Source organism: Rattus norvegicus, chromosome 2, assembly GCF_036323735.1.
Source record: "Rattus norvegicus strain BN/NHsdMcwi chromosome 2, GRCr8, whole genome shotgun sequence".
Taxonomy (NCBI): Eukaryota; Metazoa; Chordata; class Mammalia; order Rodentia; family Muridae; genus Rattus; species Rattus norvegicus.
In genome coordinates, this window is record NC_086020.1 from 223972307 (window position 1) to 223992005 (window position 19699).

General features: G+C 42.3%; 1 protein-coding gene across 3 annotated transcripts in view; it reads left to right on the plus strand.

Annotated features, from left to right (window-relative positions):
• Tbck (TBC1 domain containing kinase) overlaps positions 1–19699 on the plus strand; it is a 172340-nt gene that overhangs the window by 122549 nt on the left and 30092 nt on the right. For all 3 annotated transcript variants that reach the window (NM_001415033.1, XM_063281663.1, XM_039102098.2), the window contains one exon: positions 16406–16581. In NM_001415033.1, the coding sequence (NP_001401962.1) occupies positions 16406–16581 (176 nt within the window). The remainder of the gene's footprint in view (positions 1–16405; positions 16582–19699) is intronic.

The following is a 19699-nucleotide window of genomic DNA, read 5'->3' on the forward strand; positions in this document are numbered from 1 at the left end:
GTGTGAGAGAGAGAGAGAGAGAGAGAGAGAGAGAGAGAGAGAGAGAGAGAGAGGTTTTCTTACATGAGAATGTGACAAAAATGCCTGACAGTACATCTTAAGGGTAGAAGTACTTATTTGGTTCCTGGCTTTATTGGTTTCTTGACCCATATGCTTAAGCAGAATGTAATGACAGTGGAAGTGTATACTAGGGACCTGTTTACTCACGGCTGAATAAAAGAAAAGAAGGGGCTGTATAAGAAAAGGCCAGGACAACATATTGTCTTCATTAACAAGGTCACAGTGGCCCACTTCCTCTATCTGGTCCCAACCTCCTGACCTCACCACATCCCAGTAATGTCATCATATTTTGACTCATCGACCGATCTCTATACTAGGTTAACACCTTCGTAAGCAAACCTTCAGTGGAGCTTCCTTACCAACAAACCCAGAAATGTGTTTGACTAATGCCTTAGATGGTTTTTAATCCAATCAATGTAAAAATTAAAAGTGGCCATTACACTTGGTGTTTGGACTAGCATATGATCCACCATAAACATTGTTCCATGTGTTGATAAGAGGGAGGAAATGTGTCCTGTTGCTGTTGGGTGAGAAGAAAAGTGTCCTATTTTTCCTAGTAAAAGATTTATACACAGGGGGACAGGGGGCAGAGACAGGAGAACCCCCAGAGACTCACTAGCCAGCTGGCCAGGTGGACACCGTGAAAAAAATAAGAGACCCTGTCTGAAACAAGGTGGAAGGCGAGGACCAACGCCTGCGCTTACCCTCTGACAGGGGACCACATTCGCATGTGACGGAAGGAAAGCAGAAAGAAGGAAAGCTTCATGTCGGTTGCTTCCAGATGATCTTTGGATTCTTTGTAGTCATCCCTGTATGTTTGGATTAGTGAGAAATCACTGAATGCTGTTCTCAGGGCACCTCCTTTCCGTCTCCTGGAGTCCTGTAGTGTGGAAGGTGTCCATTCGGTAGTACTCCATAGATTTTGCACTCTCTGTTCTTTAAATTCCCCTCCTTTTCCTACCTGACCACTGCCACGTCTGAGAATAACTCAATGATATGCCCTCCATATCATAAACTCTTCCACTTTTTGCAGTCTTTTGTGGGAATGATTATATTTTTACTTTATTTATTGAGGGATTTAGTTCCAAGATAGGTCTTTGTTTTTTGTTGTTACAAGTTCTGTCTCTTTGGTGAATTTCTCACTTGTAACTTAAATCGTTTTTCTCATTTCTTGGTATCATTCATGTTTTTTGTTTTGCATGTCATTAAGTTCAAATCGTTGCTTTAAAGAGTTGCTTTAAGGCATCTCTTAACTTTTCCTCTGAGATCTTTTTCTGAAGGGTTGTTTTCATTAACAGCATTATGTTTCCTCTGACGCTTTTTCCCTATATTAATGTCTACATATTTGGTGTAATGTTTACTTACTCTGACTATTTTACAGAGTAGCTTTTGTGGATTTTATAGTTTTGTTTATATGGAATCTGCCATAGGTAGATAGATCATTGGTGCATGAGATCTATCAATCATAGGTAGATAGATCATTGGTAGATGCATTGGGTTTAGTTATAGGCAGCTCACCAGCTCAATTTCTTCAGCTGTGTTGTCCACAGGGTCTAGAATGCAGTAGATCCCAAAATTCTCATGAGTTTTCAGTGGACATAAGCAAAGTGACATGTCCAATGGCTACACATACTTGTGTCCTGGTGGCATTAGGGCTTGTGGTGTATTTGTAGTTGGTGATGCAGAATATGAAGAGAACTGTCCCTCAGTGCAAAAAGAGTAATGCTATGGTTTCTAATAATATCTATCATACTTCCTGACCTATAGAAAGTGAAGACATTCTACAGGACCTTCAGGATAAATGTAGGAGGTACCTGGGCCTCTGACATCAGCAACCACTCCTTAGAACCATGTCCTTAGAGGCTAGTGTAGAACGTTCTCTCTGACCTCTGGGATGAGTACAGGTCAGGCTGAGTTCTGTGGTAGTAGTAACCTTTCACTCAACACTGTGGAACCCAAACTATATGTTCCTTAGGTCCTGTGGGGCAGACCCCATTTGGTGCTTGGTCTCAGAACTGTAAACTGGTCCCATAGAGATGAGAGCCATAGTTGATGCTTTCACCAGATCCGAAGAGATCAGCACAAATGGTCTCAATTCTGTGTTCTGTGGAAGAGAAGACATAGAACATTTGAGTTTGTGGCACTGGTCTCCATGTTCCTTGGATCTGAAGGAGATTTTCTATTTTTTGTGGGTTGGTATTACCCAAGTGGTAATGGGGCTTGTAGCTATTGTATCTGCTGGAAATATCACCAGGTCTCACGGGGAAATTTTCAGAAAGAATGAGATTTGTGGCATTTGTTCGTGCAGTCCTGGATCTGCTGTAGATAAAAGGGATCTTCCCCTTATTCTGAAGGACAATCTTGAGTTAAGTCGCTGTCATAGGTTTAATCTTCAGGCTGTAAACTAGGACAGAAAGCTTTCCTGTTCCCCACTGGGTGGACTCTGATGGTGCCAAGGCCTGACTGGGCCTCTGGCAGCCATGGCTTCAGAATAGAGCTGCATCGCTCCCAGCTCTGATGTGGCAGGTGTGGGGGAGGCTGGGGTTTCGCCTTAGGAGCTACAGTCATGAGCTATGAAAGACACCTTCCTCATACTGCAGCTCCAGCTCATGTTGGACTTGGACGTGTGGTAGAGGCATCCTCTTATGCTGAAACTGCACGATGCCATGATGGCCGTCCTTAGTCCAGTGTGACCCACTGGCGAAAGCTGCCGGTCGGTTCAGGCAAGGTGACATCAGGTAGCGCCATTGTAGAAGACTCCTTCTTTGGAACAGAGACGTCCCTCCGACCAGCCAGCCCCCCATCCTAGGTTTAAGTGCTCTAATGCTGTGGGGTCCATGCTGGGACTGATCAGGTGCTGACAGTGGATGCTGCAGCTTCCTGCATACCAGGAGGACTCCTCAGCAGGGGGATGGCTCAGCATGTTACCTGGGCTACCTTTCTGAGTCTGTCTGGTGTACTGCGCCCCCCTCCTCCAAGTACAGATTGTCCTTTGTTCCACACCAAGCACCTCTGTTTCACCATCCTGGCTTCACTTCTATTTTTCTTCTAAAATATCGTATTTGTTTATTCTCAATTTGTAATTCAGAGATTAAATGAATTGTAAAATTACTTCTGAGATTCTTTTATCTTCAATAAGAAAATATGAAACATGAAAGCTAATTTAACGTAATTGAAAGGCAGTGTTCAGATTCGTCAGCTCCATTCCATAATATGCATTGTTATGCTATAAATTCAAGGTACGTGTTATTCATGGTCTCTGGTTTTAGGGTTGACTGTGACATGAATAGCCTTGTTGATCTCATCAAAATTGAAATACCTTCGCATATTTGAAAAATGTTAGAAATACTTACAGCTAAATACATTATGGACTTTGATACCCAAACTCCGATGAGAATTATCTGGCTTGATTTATAGTGCATTCAAATAAGCAATTAGTTATTAAAAACAGCTGAGTGTCCTCCTTTGCTTTCTGTCCTCTGCTGAAATGTTTGAGTCTTTTTCACTTGATGTAATGGTTGGCTGCTGTGGCAGTAAATAAATGTGTCCTAGTTTACTTTCCATTGTTGTGATAAAGACCACAGTCCATCCTCAAGAGGAGTCAGCACAAGCCCTGGAGGCAAGAACCCTACGTAGTGGAGACCATGAAGGGACTCTGCTTACTGGCTTGCTCCCCATGATGTATTCAGTCTGCTGTCTTACACAAACAAGGACCAGGACCATCAACTCAGCGGTACTACCACCCACAGGGGATGAGCCCTCACACATCTAGTGTTAGCCAGGAAGATGCCCACAGATTGCCTAGAGACCAATCTGACAGAAGCATTTTCTCAAGTGAAGTTCCTTCTTCCCAGATGGCAAAAAACTAGCCAGCAAATATTTCATCAGAAAGTAATATTAATAATAATATTAATAATAAGGCGATAAAATATTGACCTCGGCTGCTTGTTCTTGTGGTCATAAGAATGGATAGGTAGAGCTACAGACTTTCTCTCAAGCATGTGCCAAAGCTTCTAATCAGAGACTCTTTGGGCCATTTATTTGATAGCTTTGGTTATGTAGTGATGAAAGATTCTGAGTAGCGAGTAACAGCTTAACAAGTATGTTGCTGCTAAGCACTCCAACATACAAGGGAAGGGTAAGAGGGAGGCCTAGTGAGCTCAGAAGCCCAACTCAAGTAACAAGTGTGCCTTGGAGGGCTAAGTTGGAGGTAAGACTATAGCTCTGATTCACTTACTTGGCCCCAAATCACTATCTTCGTCTGAAGATCATTCTGAGGCTGCCACAGGAAACAGGCTCTGCAGAGCAGCAGCAGTAAGTACCCCCTCCAGGATGTCAGACGTTCGGCCTCGAGAGCCTCATCCTCTTAGGGTTCTGCTTTTCAGGTATCAGGTTCTGCTTGATTCGAAAATTACTTCCAAATTCGTGAAGCAATCCATATTTTAAAAAAAGAAAAGAAAATTACTCCAGAGACTTCCTCACAAGTAAGAAGTAAAGCAGCACCCGTCCTGCCCACACTGCCCTTGCCCCTGTCTCAGTGCCCCACCCACCCACACTGACTTACGTTCTTTCTTACTACCACCTGCATCCTGTCCATCCTCACGGAAACAGCCTTAACTGGGTGGGGGTGACTTGGACTTGGTTTGGTGCTAAGTTCTCACGGGTCTGTCTGTGTGTCTGTCTGTGTGCCACGTACAAGGAGGTCTACAGTGATCGGAGTCTTTTTAAGTAAACATCAAATAACAGAGTACTAAACAAGTTACTCGCTTCTGTCCAAGGAAGGGAGCGGGAGTTTGGACATGTATTGCTGCTTATCAGAAATGAAGTCACAGAACACTGAAGTTAAAATAAATAATAGTGTCATTTAGGCTTCTTTCTTCAATTATTCATCATAAAACTGAGGCCCAGATGAAATATCCCCAGGCTGATAGTGTAAATTAAAGGGAAAATTGCTGTCCTTGAGGAAATTCAGCCTGCATTCAGCCTTTATAGAGCACATCTGTGAAAATTTTAGCATAAAATCCTCAATCACTGAAAAGAATTCTCTCTCTCCTCTCTATATTTCATACCCACATTCATTATCTCTCCTCTATTTAGGGGAACAAAACCTCTCCCGTGTGAAAAACGCATTATGCAGCCTCCAGAGCCTAGCAGCTATCTCAGAGGATGCTCTTCCTGGCTCTCAGGAACCTCCAGTCCTCTAAAAATAAGACAGATAAACTTTAACAGTGCTACTGGAGCAATCTAGTGCCTTAAATGTACAGAAAAATGTCTTTGTAGATGATGGGGCTTTTTAGAGTCAGAGTTTAAAATGGCTTTTCTCTTAAAGCTTGAACATGATAGTTTATGTCTGTGTCTGCTGCAAAAGGCTGTCCTTCCTTCCCCACGCACGTGAAATACTGAGCACTTGAAGTCATCTTAGGAATGACATGGAGAAAAAGGAGAACTGGTGGACATTTTTTTAAAAAACATTTCAACTCTCCTTTTAGTACTGCAAAATTCAGGGTTATCTCTGCAGTATGTAACGATGCCTGCCAAAATAAATATTTTTTATACATGTTTTCTTTTTTTTTTCTGTAATAATGGAGAAATAATTTTTTTTCTTTTTTTTTTTTATTAACTTGAGTATTTCTTATATACATTTCAAGTGTTATTCCCTTTCCCAGTTTCCGGGCAAACATCCCTCTCCCCCCTCCCCTTCCTTATGGGTGTTCCCCTCCCAAACCTCCCCCCATTGCCGCCCTCCCCCCATAGTCTAGTTCACTGGGGGTTCAGTCTTAGCAGGACCCAGGGCTTCCCCTTCCACTGGTGCTCTTACTAGGATATTCATTGCTACCTATGGGGTCAGAGTCCAGGGTCAGTCCATGTATAGTATTTAGGTAGTGGCTTAGTCCCTGGAAGCTCTGGTTGCTTCACATTGTTGTACTTTTGGGGTCTCGAGCCCCTTCAAGCTCTTCCAGTTCTTTCTCTGATTCCTTCAACGGGGGACCTATTCTCAGTTCAGTGGTTTGCTGCTGGCATTCGCCTCTGTATTTGCTGTATTCTGGCTGTGTCTCTCAGGAGCGATCTACATCCGGCTCCTGTCGGTCTGCACTTCTTTGCTTCATCCATCTTGTCTAATTGGATGGCTGTATATGTATGGGCCACATGTGGGGCAGGCTCTGAATGGGTGTTCCTTCAGTCTCTGTTTTAATCTTTGCCTCTCCCTTCCCTGCAAAGGGTATTCTTTTTATTCATTTAAAGAAGGAGTGAAGCATTCACATTTTGATCATCCATCTTGAGTTTCATTTGTTCTAGGGATCTAGGGTAATTCAAGCATTTGGGCTAATAGCCACTTATCAATGAGTGCATACCATGTATCTCTTTCTGTGATTGGGCTAGCTCACTCAGAATGATATTTTCCAGTTCCAACCATTTGCCTACGAATTTCATAAACACCTTGTTTTTGATAGCTGAGTAATATTCCGTTGTGTAGATGTACCACATTTTCTGTATCCATTCCTCTGTTGAAGGGCATCTGGGTTCTTTCCATTTTCTGGCTATTATAAATAAGGCTGCGATGAACATAGTGGAGCACGTGTCTCTTTTATATGTTGAGGCATCTTTTGGGTATATGCCCAAGAGAGGTATAGCTGGATCCTCAGGCAGTTCAATGTCCAATTTTCTGAGGAACCTCCAGACTGATTTCCAGAATGGTTTTACCATTCTGCAATCCCACCAACAATGGAGGAGTGTTCCTCTTTCTCCACATCCTCGCCAGCATCTGCTGTCACCTGAGTTTTTGATCTTAGCCATTCTCACTGGTGTGAGGTGAAATCTCAGGGTTGTTTTGATTTGCATTTCCCTTATGACTAAAGATGTTGAACATTTCTTTAGGTGTTTCTCAGCCATTCGGCATTCCTCAGCTGTGAATTCTTTGTTTAGCTCTGAACCCCATTTTTTAATAGGGTTATTTGTTTCCCTGCGGTCTAACTTCTTGAATTCTTTCTATATTTTGGATATAAGGCCTCTATCTGTTGTAGGATTGGTAAAGATCTTTTCCCAATCTGTTCGTTGCCGTTTTGTCCTAACCACAGTGTCCTTTGCCTTACAGAAGCTTTGCAGTTTTATGAGATCCCATTTGTCGATTCTTGATCTTAGAGCATAAGCCATTGGTGTTTTGTTCAGGAAATTTTTTCCAGTGCCCATGTGTTCCAGATGCTTCCCTAGTTTTTCTTCTATTAGTTTGAGTGTGTCTGGTTTGATGTGGAGGTCCTTGATCCACTTGGACTTAAGCTTTGTACAGGGTGATAAGGATGGATCGATCTGCATTCTTCTACATGTTGCCCTCCAGTTGAACCAGCACCATTTGCTGAAAATGCTATCTTTTTTCCATTGGATGGTTTTGGCTCCTTTGTCAAAAATCAAGTGACCATAGGTGTGTGGGTTCATTTCTGGGTCTTCAATTCTATTCCATTGGTCTATCTGTCTGTCTCTGTACCAATACCATGCAGTTTTTATCACTATTGCTCTGTAATACTGCTTGAGTTCAGGGATAGTGATTCCCCCTGAAGTCCTTTTATTGTTGAGGATAGCTTTAGCTATCCTGGGTTTTTTGTTATTCCAGACGAATTTGCAAATTGTTCTGTCTACCTCTTTGAAGAATTGGATTGGTATTTTGATGGGGATTGCATTGAATCTGTAGATTGCTTTTGGTAAAATGGCCATTTTTACTATATTAATCCTGCCAATCCATGAGCATGGGAGATCTTTCCATCTTCTGAGGTCTTCTTCAATTTCTTTCCTCAGTGTCTTGAAGTTCTTATTGTACAGATCTTTTACTTGCTTGGTTAAAGTCACACCGAGGTACTTTATATTATTTGGGTCTATTATGAAGGGTGTCGTTTCCCTAATTTCTTTCTCAGCTTGTTTCTCTTTTGTATAGAGGAAGGCAACTGATTTATTTGAGTTAATTTTATACCCAGCCACTTTGCTGAAGTTGTTTATCAGCTTTAGTAGTTCTCTGGTGGAACTTTTGGGATCACTTAAATATACTATCATGTCATCTGCAAATAGTGATATTTTGACCTCTTCTTTTCCGATCTGTATCCCCTTGATCTCCTTTTGTTGTCTGATTGCTCTGGCTAGAACTTCAAGAACTATATTGAATAAGTAGGGAGAGAGTGGGCAGCCTTGTCTGGTCCCTGATTTTAGTGGGATTGCTTCAAGTTTCTCTCCATTTAGTTTAATGTTAGCAACTGGTTTGCTGTATATGGCTTTTACTATGTTTAGGTATGGGCCTTGAATACCTATTCTTTCCAGGACTTTTATCATGAAGGGGTGTTGAATTTTGTCAAATGCTTTCTCAGCATCTAATGAAATGATCATGTGGTTCTGTTCTTTCAGTTTGTTTATATAATGGATCACGTTGATGGTTTTCCGTATATTAAACCATCCCTGCATGCCTGGGATGAAGCCTACTTGATCATGGTGGATGATTGTTTTGATGTGGTCTTGAATTCGGTTTGCCAGAATTTTATTGAGTATTTTTGCGTCGATATTCATAAGGGAAATTGGTCTGAAGTTCTCTTTCTTTGTTGTGTCTTTGTGTGGTTTAGGTATAAGAGTAATTGTGGCTTCATACAAGGTATTCGGTAGTGATCCATCTGTTTGAATTTTGTGGAATAGTTTGGATAATATTGGTACGAGGTCTTCTATGAAGGTCTGATAGAATTCTGCACTAAACCCGTCTGGACCTGGGCTCTTTTTGGTTGGGAGACCTTTAATGACTGCTTCTATTTCCTTAGGAGTTATGGGGTTGTTTAACTGGTTTATCTGTTCCTGATTTAACTTCGATACCTGGTATCTATCTAGGAAATTGTCCATATCCTGAAGATTTTCAAGTTTTGTTGAATATAGGTTTTTATACTAAGATCTAATGATTTTTTGAATTTCCTCTGCATCTGTAGTTATGTCTCCCTTTTCATTTCTGATTTTGTGAATTTGGACGCACTCTCTGTGTCCTCTCGTTAGTCTGGCTAAGGGTTTAATCTATCTTGTTGATTTTCTCAAAGAACCAACTTTTGGTTCTGTTGATTCTTTCTATGGTCCTTTTTGTTTCTACTTGGTTGATTTCAGCTCTGAGTTTGATTATTTCCTGCCTTCTACTCCTCCTGGGTGTATTTGCTTCTTTTTGTTCTAGAGCTTTTAGGTGTGCTGTCAAGCTGCTGACATATGCTCTTTCCTGTTTCTTTCTGCAGGCACTCAGCGCTATGAGTTTTCCTCTTAGCACAGCTTTCATTGTGTCCCATAAGTTTGGGTATGTTGCATCTTCATTTTCATTAAATTCTAAAAAGTTTTTAATTTCTTTCTTTATGTCTTCCTTGACCAGGTTATCATTGAGTAGAGCATTGTTCAATTTCCACGTATATGTGGGCATTCTTCCCTTATTGTTATTGAAGACCAGTTTTACGCCGTGGTGGTCCGATAGCACACATGGGATTATTTCTATCTTTCTGTACCTGTTGAGGCCCGTTTTTTGACCAATTATATGGTCAATTTTGGAGAAAGTACCATGAGGAGCTGAGAAGAAGGTATATCCTTTTGCTTTAGGATAGAATGTTCTATAAATATCCGTTAAGTCCATTTGGCTCATGACTTCTCTTAGTCTGTCGACATCACTGTTTAATTTCTGTTTCCATGATCTGTCCATTGATGAGAGTGGGGTGTTGAAATCTCCCACTATTATTGTGTGAGGTGCAATGTGTGTTTTGAGCTTTAGTAAGGTTTCTTTTATGTATGTAGGTGCCCTTGTATTTGGGGCATAGATATTTAGGATTGAGAGTTCATCTTGGTGGATTTTTCCTTTGATGAATATGAAGTGTCCTTCCTTATCTTTTTTGATGACTTTTAGTTGGAAATTGATTTTATTTGATATTAGAATGGCTACTCCAGCTTGCTTCTTCTGACCATTTGCTTGGAAAGTTGTTTTCCAGCCTTTCACTCTGAGGTAGTGTCTGTCTTTGTCTCTGAGGTGTGTTTCCTGTAGGCAGCAGAATGCAGGGTCCTCGTTGCTTATCCAGTTTGTTAATCTATGTCTTTTTATTGGGGAGTTGAGGCCATTGATATTGAGAGATATTAAGGAATAGTGATTATTGCTTCTCGTTATATTCATATTTGGATGTGAGGTTATGTTTGTGTGCTTTCATTCTCTTTGTTTTGTTGCCAAGACGATTAGTTTCTTGCTTCTTCTAGGGTATAGCTTGCCTCCTTATGTTGGGCTTTACCATTTATTATCCTTTGTAGTGCTGGATTTGTAGAAACATATTGTGTAAATTTGGTTTTGTCATGGAATATCTTGGTTTCTCCATCAATGTTTATTGACAGTTTTGCTGGATACAGTAACCTGGGCTGGCAGTTGTGTTCTCTTAGGGTCTGTATGACATCAGTCCAGGATCTTCTGGCCTACATAGTTTCTGGCGAGAAGTCTGGTGTGATTCTGATAGGTCTCCCTTTATATGTTACTTGACCTTTTTCCCTTACTGCTTTTAATATTCTTTCTTTATTTTGTGCGTTTGGTGTTTTGACAATTATGTGACGGGAGGTGTTTCTTTTCTGGTCCAATCTATTTGGAGTTCTGTAGGCTTCTTGTATGTCTATGGGTATCTCTTTTTTTAGGTTAGGGAAGTTTTCTTCTATGATTTTGTTGAAGATATTTACTGGTCCTTTGAGCTGGGAGTCTTCACTCTCTTCTATACCTATTAACCTTAGGTTTGATCTTCTCATTGAGTCCTGGATTTCCTGTATGTTTTGGACCAGTAGCTTTTTCCGCTTTACATTATCTTTGACAGTTGAGTCAATGATTTCTATGGAATCTTCTGCTCCTGAGATTCTCTCTTCCATCTCTTGTATTCTGTTGGTGAAGCTTGTATCTACAGCTCCTTGTCTCTTCTTTTGGTTTTCTATATCCAGGGTTGTTTCCATGTGTTCTTTCTTGATTGCTTCTATTTCCATTTTTAATTCCTTCAACTGTTTGATTGTGTTTTCCTGGAATTCTTTCAGGGATTTTTGTGTCTCCTCTCTATGGGCTTCTACTTGTTTATTTATTTTTCCTGGAATTCTTTCAGGGATTTTTGTGTCTCCTCTCTATGGGCTTCTACTTGTTTATTTATGTTTTCCTGGAATTCTTTCAGGGATTTTTGCGATTCTTACTAGTGGTGTTGTTTTTTTTTTTTTTTTTTTTTTTTTTTGGTTCTTTTTTTCGGAGCTGGGGACCGAACCCAGGGCCTTGCGCTTCCTAGGTAAGCGCTCTACCACTGAGCTAAATCCCCAGCCCGATTTTTGCGATTCTTTCAGGCATTTTTGCGATTCCTCTCTGTAGGCTTCTACTTGTTCTCTAAGGGAGTTCTTCACGTCTTTCTTGAAGTCCTCCAGCATCATGATCAAAAATGGTTTTGAAACTAGATCTTGCTTTTCTGGTGTGTTTGGATATTCCATGTTTGTTTTGATGGGAGAATTGGGCTCCGATGGTGCCATGTAGACTTGGTTTCTGTTGCTTGGGTTCCTGTGCTTGCCTCTCGCCATCAGATTATCTCTAGTGTTACTTTGTTCTTCTATTTCTGACAGTGGCTAGACTGTCCTATAAGCCTGTGTGTCAGGAGTGCTGTAGACCTGTTTTCCTCTCTTTCAGTCAGTTATGGGGACAGAGTGCTCTGCTTTCGGGCGTGTAGTTTTTCCTCTCTACAGGTCTTCAGCTGTTCCTGTGGGCCTGTGTCTTGAGTTCACCAGGCAGCTTTCTTGCAGCAGAAAAGTTGGTCTTACCTGTGGTCCCGAGGCTCAAGTTCGCTCGTGGGGTGCTGCCCACGGGCTCTCTGCAGCGGCAGCAACCAGGAAGACTTGTGCTGCCGTTTCCGGGAGCTTCAGTGCACCAGGGTTCCAGATGGTCTTTAGCTTTTTCCTCTGGCGTCTGAGATGTGTGTGCAGAGAGCAGTCTCTTCTAGTTTCCCAGGCTTGTCTGCCTCTCTGAAGGTTCAGCTCTCCCTCCCACGGGATTTGGGTGCAGAGAACTGTTTATCCGGTCTGTTTCCTTCAGGTTCCAGCAGTGTCTCAGGCAGGGGTCCTGCCACTCCTGGGCCCTCCCCCACGGGAGCCCAGAGGCCTTATACAGTTCCCTCTTGGGCCAGGGATGTGGGCAGGGGTGAGCAGTGTTGGTGGTCTCTTCCGCTCTGCAGCCTCAGGAGTGCCAACCTGACCAGGCGGTTGGGTCTCTCTCTCACAGGGTCTGGGGGCAGAGAGCTGCTGCGGGCCGGGATCCTCGGGTGTGGGACTTCCGGTAAACACAGAACGTGCCTGGTCCTAGAGGAATTCTGCTTCCGTGTGTCCCAAGCTCACCAGGCAGCTTTCTTGCAGCAGAAAAGTTGGTCTTACCTGTGGTCCCGGGGCTCAAGTTCGCTCGTGGGGTGCTGCCCACGGGCTCTCTGCAGCGGCAGCAACCAGGAAGACCTGTGCCGCCGTTTCCGGGAGCTTCAGTGCACCAGGGTTCCAGATGGTCTTTGGCTTTTTCCTCTGGCGTCAGAGATGTGTGTGCAGAGAGCAGTCTCTTCTGGTTTCCCAGGCTTGTCTGCCTCTCTGAAGGTTCAGCTCTCCCTCCCACGGGATTTGGGTGCAGAGAACTGTTTATCCGGTCTGTTTCTTTCAGGTTCTGATGGTGTCTCAGGCAGGGGTCCTGCCACTCCTGGGCCCTCCCCCACGGGAGCCCAGAGGCCTTATACAGTTTCCTTTTGGGCCAGGGATGTGGGCAGGGTGAGCAGTGTTGGTGGTCTCTTCCGCTCTGCAGCCTCAGGAGTGCCCACCTGACCAGGCGGTTGGGTCTCTCTCTCACAGGGTCTGGGGGCAGAGCCATGTTTTCTTTTTAAATTAGTTTTTTCTTAGGAATTTAATTACAGTTCTCTGCTGGTACCTAATATGATCCTCCAGCCGTGACTTCTCACAAATTTCTATTCCTATCTCTAGCTGTATTCTTAATTTTCTCAGTGTAGTATACTCAGTAAAGCTGAGTTTCCCGGGTGTAAATCTGATTTTACCTTTTCCCTAGTCTGTCTTTTTTCCAGTCTCATGTTTAAAACTTTAAGGCCAAGATGTGTTCATTATGATTTGCTCCCTGGACCTGTTTTCTTCTGTCTTATTTCTTATGACTTCCTTTCATCCTTTACTTTTTAATTCATTCACCCAGTTTCCCTTAGATACATCCTCTCAACTTTCTGGTAGTTTATGAGATGCAAAATCCTTTGAGAGAGCTCCTGCTGCAATATGAGACCTCTGCGCTGTGAGTTACAGAGTGGGTCTATGACCCAAGGCACTGATTAGATACTGGGGAATTGAACCGGGAGGAGGGGGTTACTTTGAACAAGATCCTTATTAAAATTCCTGTTTCATTCATATTAACCTAAAGGGGGGATAGAAGACTTTTTTAGTGCATATATATATATATATATATATATATATATATATATATATATATATACATATACATATACATATAATGCATATATGCATATATGCATATGCATTAGGCAGTGTAGCTCCTAATGGTAGAACGATTAGAAGTAGAAGCCCAGACCTTTCCCACAGTGTCAAAAAACTCTGCTTACAAACTACAAAATGTGTGTCTTGTTTCCATATTTTGGTTCTTGAGACTTGGTAGGAATTACTGTAAATCCATGCAGATAGCCATTTCAAAGGTCTGAACTACTACAGGGTTTTTGTCAGTAATCTGCCAAGTAAATTCTGACTTTGGGTAAACAAAACAATATGCTTATTTTTAATTCTCAAGACAGATTTACATTTTGAACTTTTACTGTCTAAGCTTGCTGTCTCCTGGATATGGTGACAAACAACTCTAATGTTAGCACTTAAAGGCTGAGCCTGGAGTTAAGGCCATGGTCAGTTTGAGCAGCGTGCCAGCTGCATAGTACAAACTGAGGGATGCCCCCATCCATAGCGTGGCGGTTGTGCCAGCACAGAGACCTAAACTCGATCCCAGGATGAAGTTAAAAGGCCAGGCATGGTAGTGTGCCCAGCTCTAACCAGCCAGCCTTGCATACTCAACTGTCTCCAGACCAGTGACAGAAACTGTTTCAAAAAAAGGAGAATGGCTCTCAAGGAGGGACATCTGAAGTTGACCTCTGACAGACATGGACACACGCCTGCAAGCAAACATGAGCCCATATATACATATACACCCACACATTCATACCCAAAAGTACAGAAAGAAAGGAGAAAAAAGGTAAGTTTTCAACACACTTGGTGTGGTGAGGCAGACAGTGTTTTCCACTTAGGACAAAGTTTATAATAAATAAAACCACTTAGCAAACTTAAAAAATACTAGAGTGTGTATTTCATAATAATTTTACTTTTTTCTTAGTGTCATTTGTCCTAATAGCTTAATTTATTTTAACTCCTAAAGTGAATCTACAGAGGCAATTGCATGTATTATATTAAAATCCTGTTTTTACAAACATCCAGAGAAAATGGAAAGTTATGCTCTATCTTTGATTCCTCTCCTGCACTTAAAATTTGATCAGGCATGGTGGTACACGCCTTTAGTCCCAGCACTCTAGAGGCAGAAGCAGGCGATTTCCATGAATTTGAGGCCAGCCTGGTCTACAGAGTAGGTTACAGTACAGTCAGGGTGCGGAGAAACTTTGTCACAAAAAACAGACAAAGAACTGCAGCAGGGAAAGCTGTCACTACCTCAAGCAGGCAGCAGTACTTGGAGAAAGCAGGCCCTGCCCCTCTCCTAGGCAGTGCTGGAGAGCTGTCGGGCTGACCAACTCAGATACCACTCAGGTCCAGATCCAGGGCCTTGAATTGGGCCATCCCAACATCTACCCCATCTATGACCTGCTAGAGAGCATGAAGGGGCCGGTCCTGCAGAACCAAAGCTACAGTATCTCTATAACATAGGGCAACAACAGGGTTTCTGAGACGAGTCCCAGTGAGGATCCAGTATTGATAGTGAAGCAGAAGCCAGAGGTCTCGAAGCAGACCAGTGAGTCATTGCAATGATCATTTGCACCCAACGCTGTTTGGGAAAAGGCCGTACAGTGAGATGCACTACAGCTTCCACAGCCAGACTTTGCGATTGTTTGCTTTGCTTTGCTTTGTTTCCTGGGGAAGTTGCAGGGGCAGAGGGTGGATATGGAGAGACAGGGAGATGAGTGGGATTAGAGTCCATGATGTGAAATCCACAAAGAATCAATAAAAAGAATTTAAAAAATTACTGTGCAGCAACGTTCTTTCTGAAAAACCCCTCCCATTCAGGTTTGATTGGAACAGAGCTCAGGGCCTTCCTTCTTCAGAGAGGATGCTCCTTTAAGGGATTCTTATCAGCCAGGCAATGTCCTTCACTCAGATGCAGCTTCTGTTCAAAGTGCCACACTCGTCAGTGAGAGACTGCAGGCGGAACTAGGCCAATCACAGCTCTTTACTTCATCTCCAGAGACATACATAGCTTCATATGGAGACCATGAGGACCACCTGCAAGATTGCATCTGACAAAGAAGGATTGGGAGACCCCAATTCTAAAGCTCTTTAATCTTTTAATTTCAAAATGTTTACGTAGCTTTAATTCTTAATATCAAAAAAATTAAACTCATAAAGCTTAGCCATTTCCATTTCTGTTCAAACATTAACAAGGCAAATGGACAAGTGTTTGACCACTAAAGATTTTAGAACACAGTGAAAGAAACCCCAGAGATGAAAGCTGAAATCAATTTCCAGTTGAACACATTGTTGGTTTTGTTTTCAAAATAAATTTGCCTGGTGAATGATTTATATGGTTAATTTCTTTTCCTAGAAATACTAAGTTGCAGGTCCAACCAAGGAAGTGCTATGAGCTCTTTGTGGTTTTGTTGTTGTTGTTTGTTGTTTTATTGGGACAAGGGCCGCATGTATACAGGGCAAACAAACGCTTTTTCACCGAGCTACATTCCCAGCCCTTGAAGCTCTTAAATTCTCAAGTTACATCACAAAAGCTTTCAATTTTCAGTTAATTTTTGTTGAGTTTATCGTATTGCTTACTGTGGGGACATGGGGTGTGGTAATACTTCTCTCTACTAAGTAACTCAGAGAATCACTGCTAATCTCCTTGGTCTCGGTTAGCCACGTGCCATAGAACAGGTGAAAAGATGAGACTGAGTTTGACGGTCTGAGGTCTGTTAGTAAGGAGCACAGTTGTACCATAGTTTCCCAAACTGAGCTAGAGTCATCTTCTCCCCGGGCTATACTGAAGATATAAACTGCCTCTATCTAGTTTGCTCTCTAACATTACCAATATTTTTGTTCCTTGTACCTTTTTCTTTTGCAGTCAAGAGAATCCATCCCTTTAAGTGACCTGAAATCGGAAGTGTCACCGCGGATTTCAGCAGAGGACCTGATTGATCTGTGTGAGCTCACGGTCACAGGCCACTTCAAAACCCCCACCAAGAAAACCAAGTCCAGTAAACCCAAGCTCCTGGTGGTTGACATCCGAAACAGTGAGGAGTATCCTTGGCTGTGGTTGGAAATGGTGGCAGGGCCCACTCCTATGTCTTCGTCTCTTTATTCAGGGTGTATGGTGAGAGCACTGACAGTTTCTGGGAAGCCTTTGACCTTATTAAAGCCTTATGCGGCTACATAACCCTGAAGCTGCATGCACAAATGGCCTTGCACATTAAGAACCAAGTCCAAGTTATAAAAGTGTTTTCCAAACTCTACCCAGACATTGGGGGAAAGGAGCACACATGCATGCGTGCGTGCGTGCGTGTGTGTGTGCGCGTGCGTGTGTGCGTGCATGTGTGTGTGCGTGCATTCATTGAGGTCATTTTAATCTTTCTTTTAAAAAAGGCTATGCTGCGGACCAAAGCCGTAGCACTGACTGCTACAGAGCTCTCACCACTGAGCCCTGTCTGTAACCCTCATACCTTTTTAAATATTTACTTTCACTTTGTGTACATGAGCATTTACCCAAAAGCATGTAAGTGGAACTGGAGTTCTAGACACTTGTGAGCTGCCATGTGGGTACAGGGAACTGAATCCAGTCTACTGAGACTACCCAATGCGCTTACGTCTGGAGCCATCTCTCCAGCCCTATACTTTCTCTTAACAGAGCAATTCCTTCCTAAACAGACTTTTTCTTTTATAGAAAAAAAAGTATGAAATATAACTGAAGACTTTAATAACTTTAAATTTTCACATTTATGTCTTGTTCTAAGTAAAAAAGCAAAAACCTAGAGGTAGCCAGCTGATGGAATCTTACGTGCCAAAATGTGCATTTCATGTGCATATTTTTGTCTCCGTTTTTTAAAGTGAAATTCAAACCATGCTTTTCCAGAATTGCAAAAGCTGTGTGAAAAATCTTAGGTTACTTACAGTACAATTTAAAAGCTCACAGTTTCAAATATAACTCAATTTTTATATTTGTAGTTGTTACTTCATTTTTTTTTGAAACAGACTCTCACTTTACAAGCTTAACCAGCCTGAAACTCACTCTGTAGACCAGGCTAGCCTTGACTCAGAGACCTGCCTGCCTCTGCCTTTGAGTGCTGGGAGGGAAGGTATACATCACCACACCCAGCCCACAACCCAGTTGTTTTTCCAAATGTTCCCTTTATTGTCTCTAGGATTATAGGACCCTGGATTTAGAGAGAGTAAAGACACAGTGTGCTGGGTTTTAAGGCTCTGGGTTACAGAGAGCTCCTTGGGGAGTGGGTGTGTACATTCTCAAAGGAGGAATAGATTCCAGTTGACTAGCCAGAAGTTCTGAGCTGATGCTGCAGGAATTTGAAATCACTTTATTCTTTTTTAACATTTTATTTTGTATTTTGCCTGAGCCTTTATTAAAGTCATTGTCTCTTAAATTATCATAAAGGCTGGTAATGTGACTTAGTGCAGTGCTTAATACACAGGCCTGAGGATCTGAGTTTGGATCCATGAAGTCAGTTTTAAAAGCTAGAGTTGTGGCGTACTTAGATCTTCTGCAAGAGCAGTGTGGGCTCTTAACTGCTAGGCCATCCCCCTCTCCCCTTATGAATTATTTTAAGTCCCTTTTTGAAAGATTGCTTTAAAAGTTTTGATTTGTTTTTATGGAACAGGGTCTTGTTGTGTAGCCAAGGCTGGCACAAAACTAGTGCTGTTCCTTCTGAGCCCCCAAGTGCTGGGGCTGTGGGCACCACCGTGTCTGTCTCTACGGCGTTCTTAGAGCTGTGGGCACCTCCGTGTCTGTCTCCACGGCGTTCTTAGAGCTGTGGGCACCTCCGTGTCTGTCTCCACGGCGTTCTTAGAGCTGTGGGCACCTCCGTGTCTATCTGCACGGCGTTCTTAGAGTTGGCTCATCTATCATCACAGCATTTCTGCTTCCTTTCTGTGCCCTCTTAGCACATACTTTGTTTCTACCGCCAAATACCAAATGTCAACACCTTCATTTCATTATCAATGAGTATCGTAAATACCATGGAGAATGGAGTGCTCTTCTAAGATACCCTTTGGTTGAGGTGTTTAAACTGCCTGTTACCTTTCAAGCTAGAAAGCAGGTTTTTAAAAATAATCCATGTGGGGTTGGGGATTTAGCTCAGTGGTAGAGAGCTTGCCTAGCAAGCGCAAGGCCCTGGGTTCGGTCCTCAGCTCCGGAAAAAAAAAAAAAATCCACATTGGGCACTATTTCATAACATGGTAAAACAACCAATCTTTTCTCCTAACTCCTCATATTGAATCCTACTTGCAAGTAAGTAAAGGTAAGAGGGAATCTGGACAGTAGTGAGGGATTCAGTGCCTAGAATCATGTCCGAATGTGAAATTTAATTTTTAGATATCATTAATAGCATCTAGGAAACTATAATTCTGTGAGGTACTGTACATAACTTTTAAAAAGATAAAATACAGTTATTTGCTCGAACTCTAAAGCATCAAAATATTTTATTCTGAAAACAGATAACAGGAAAGACAATAAGAGCAAAGGAGAGAAACAAGCAGAAAACTCTCCACATAATCTCAGGGTCAGACAAGACAGAGACAAGCCTTACAAGTTTTGTCACCCCAGGCTTAGCATTTAGAAAGCGGCCAGGAAATATTTATAGACGGAGAAGAGAGCAGGGTAACCATCCACAACCCCACTACCTCCTCACCCTTAAAAGTTAAAACATTTTAGAGACAGTTGGCAGTGTGTGAGCCCTGTACATTCTAAAGTCGACCCCATGTTCTTCTCCATTTAAGCCCTCAAGCAAGCCAGTACCCAGAAGAAGGCAGGACAATAAGAATCTCAAACTAAACACATTTCCTCAGTAACAGCCCTTCATTCAGCAGTTCTTTTATTGTCTTTGTATGTATGCCGATCAATATACTAGATATGAGAGAACTATTCTTTAAATAAATTCTTTACACTTACAGCTATTGTGATTTAATTGGAAAAATAGAAAGTTGTTTTTACATGGCCGTTAGAGCTGTTGTAAGTAAATAGGGCCTGTTAGAGATCCTCCTGCCTCTGCTTCCCAAGTGCTGCAGTTAAAGGGTGCACTACCAGACCCAGCTTCGGCAGAACATTCTAAGCAGAAGGAAGAGCAAGGTCCAAGACCTTAGAGTATCAACATGCTTGGCAGTTTGACCCATCAACGAGACCAACAAAATA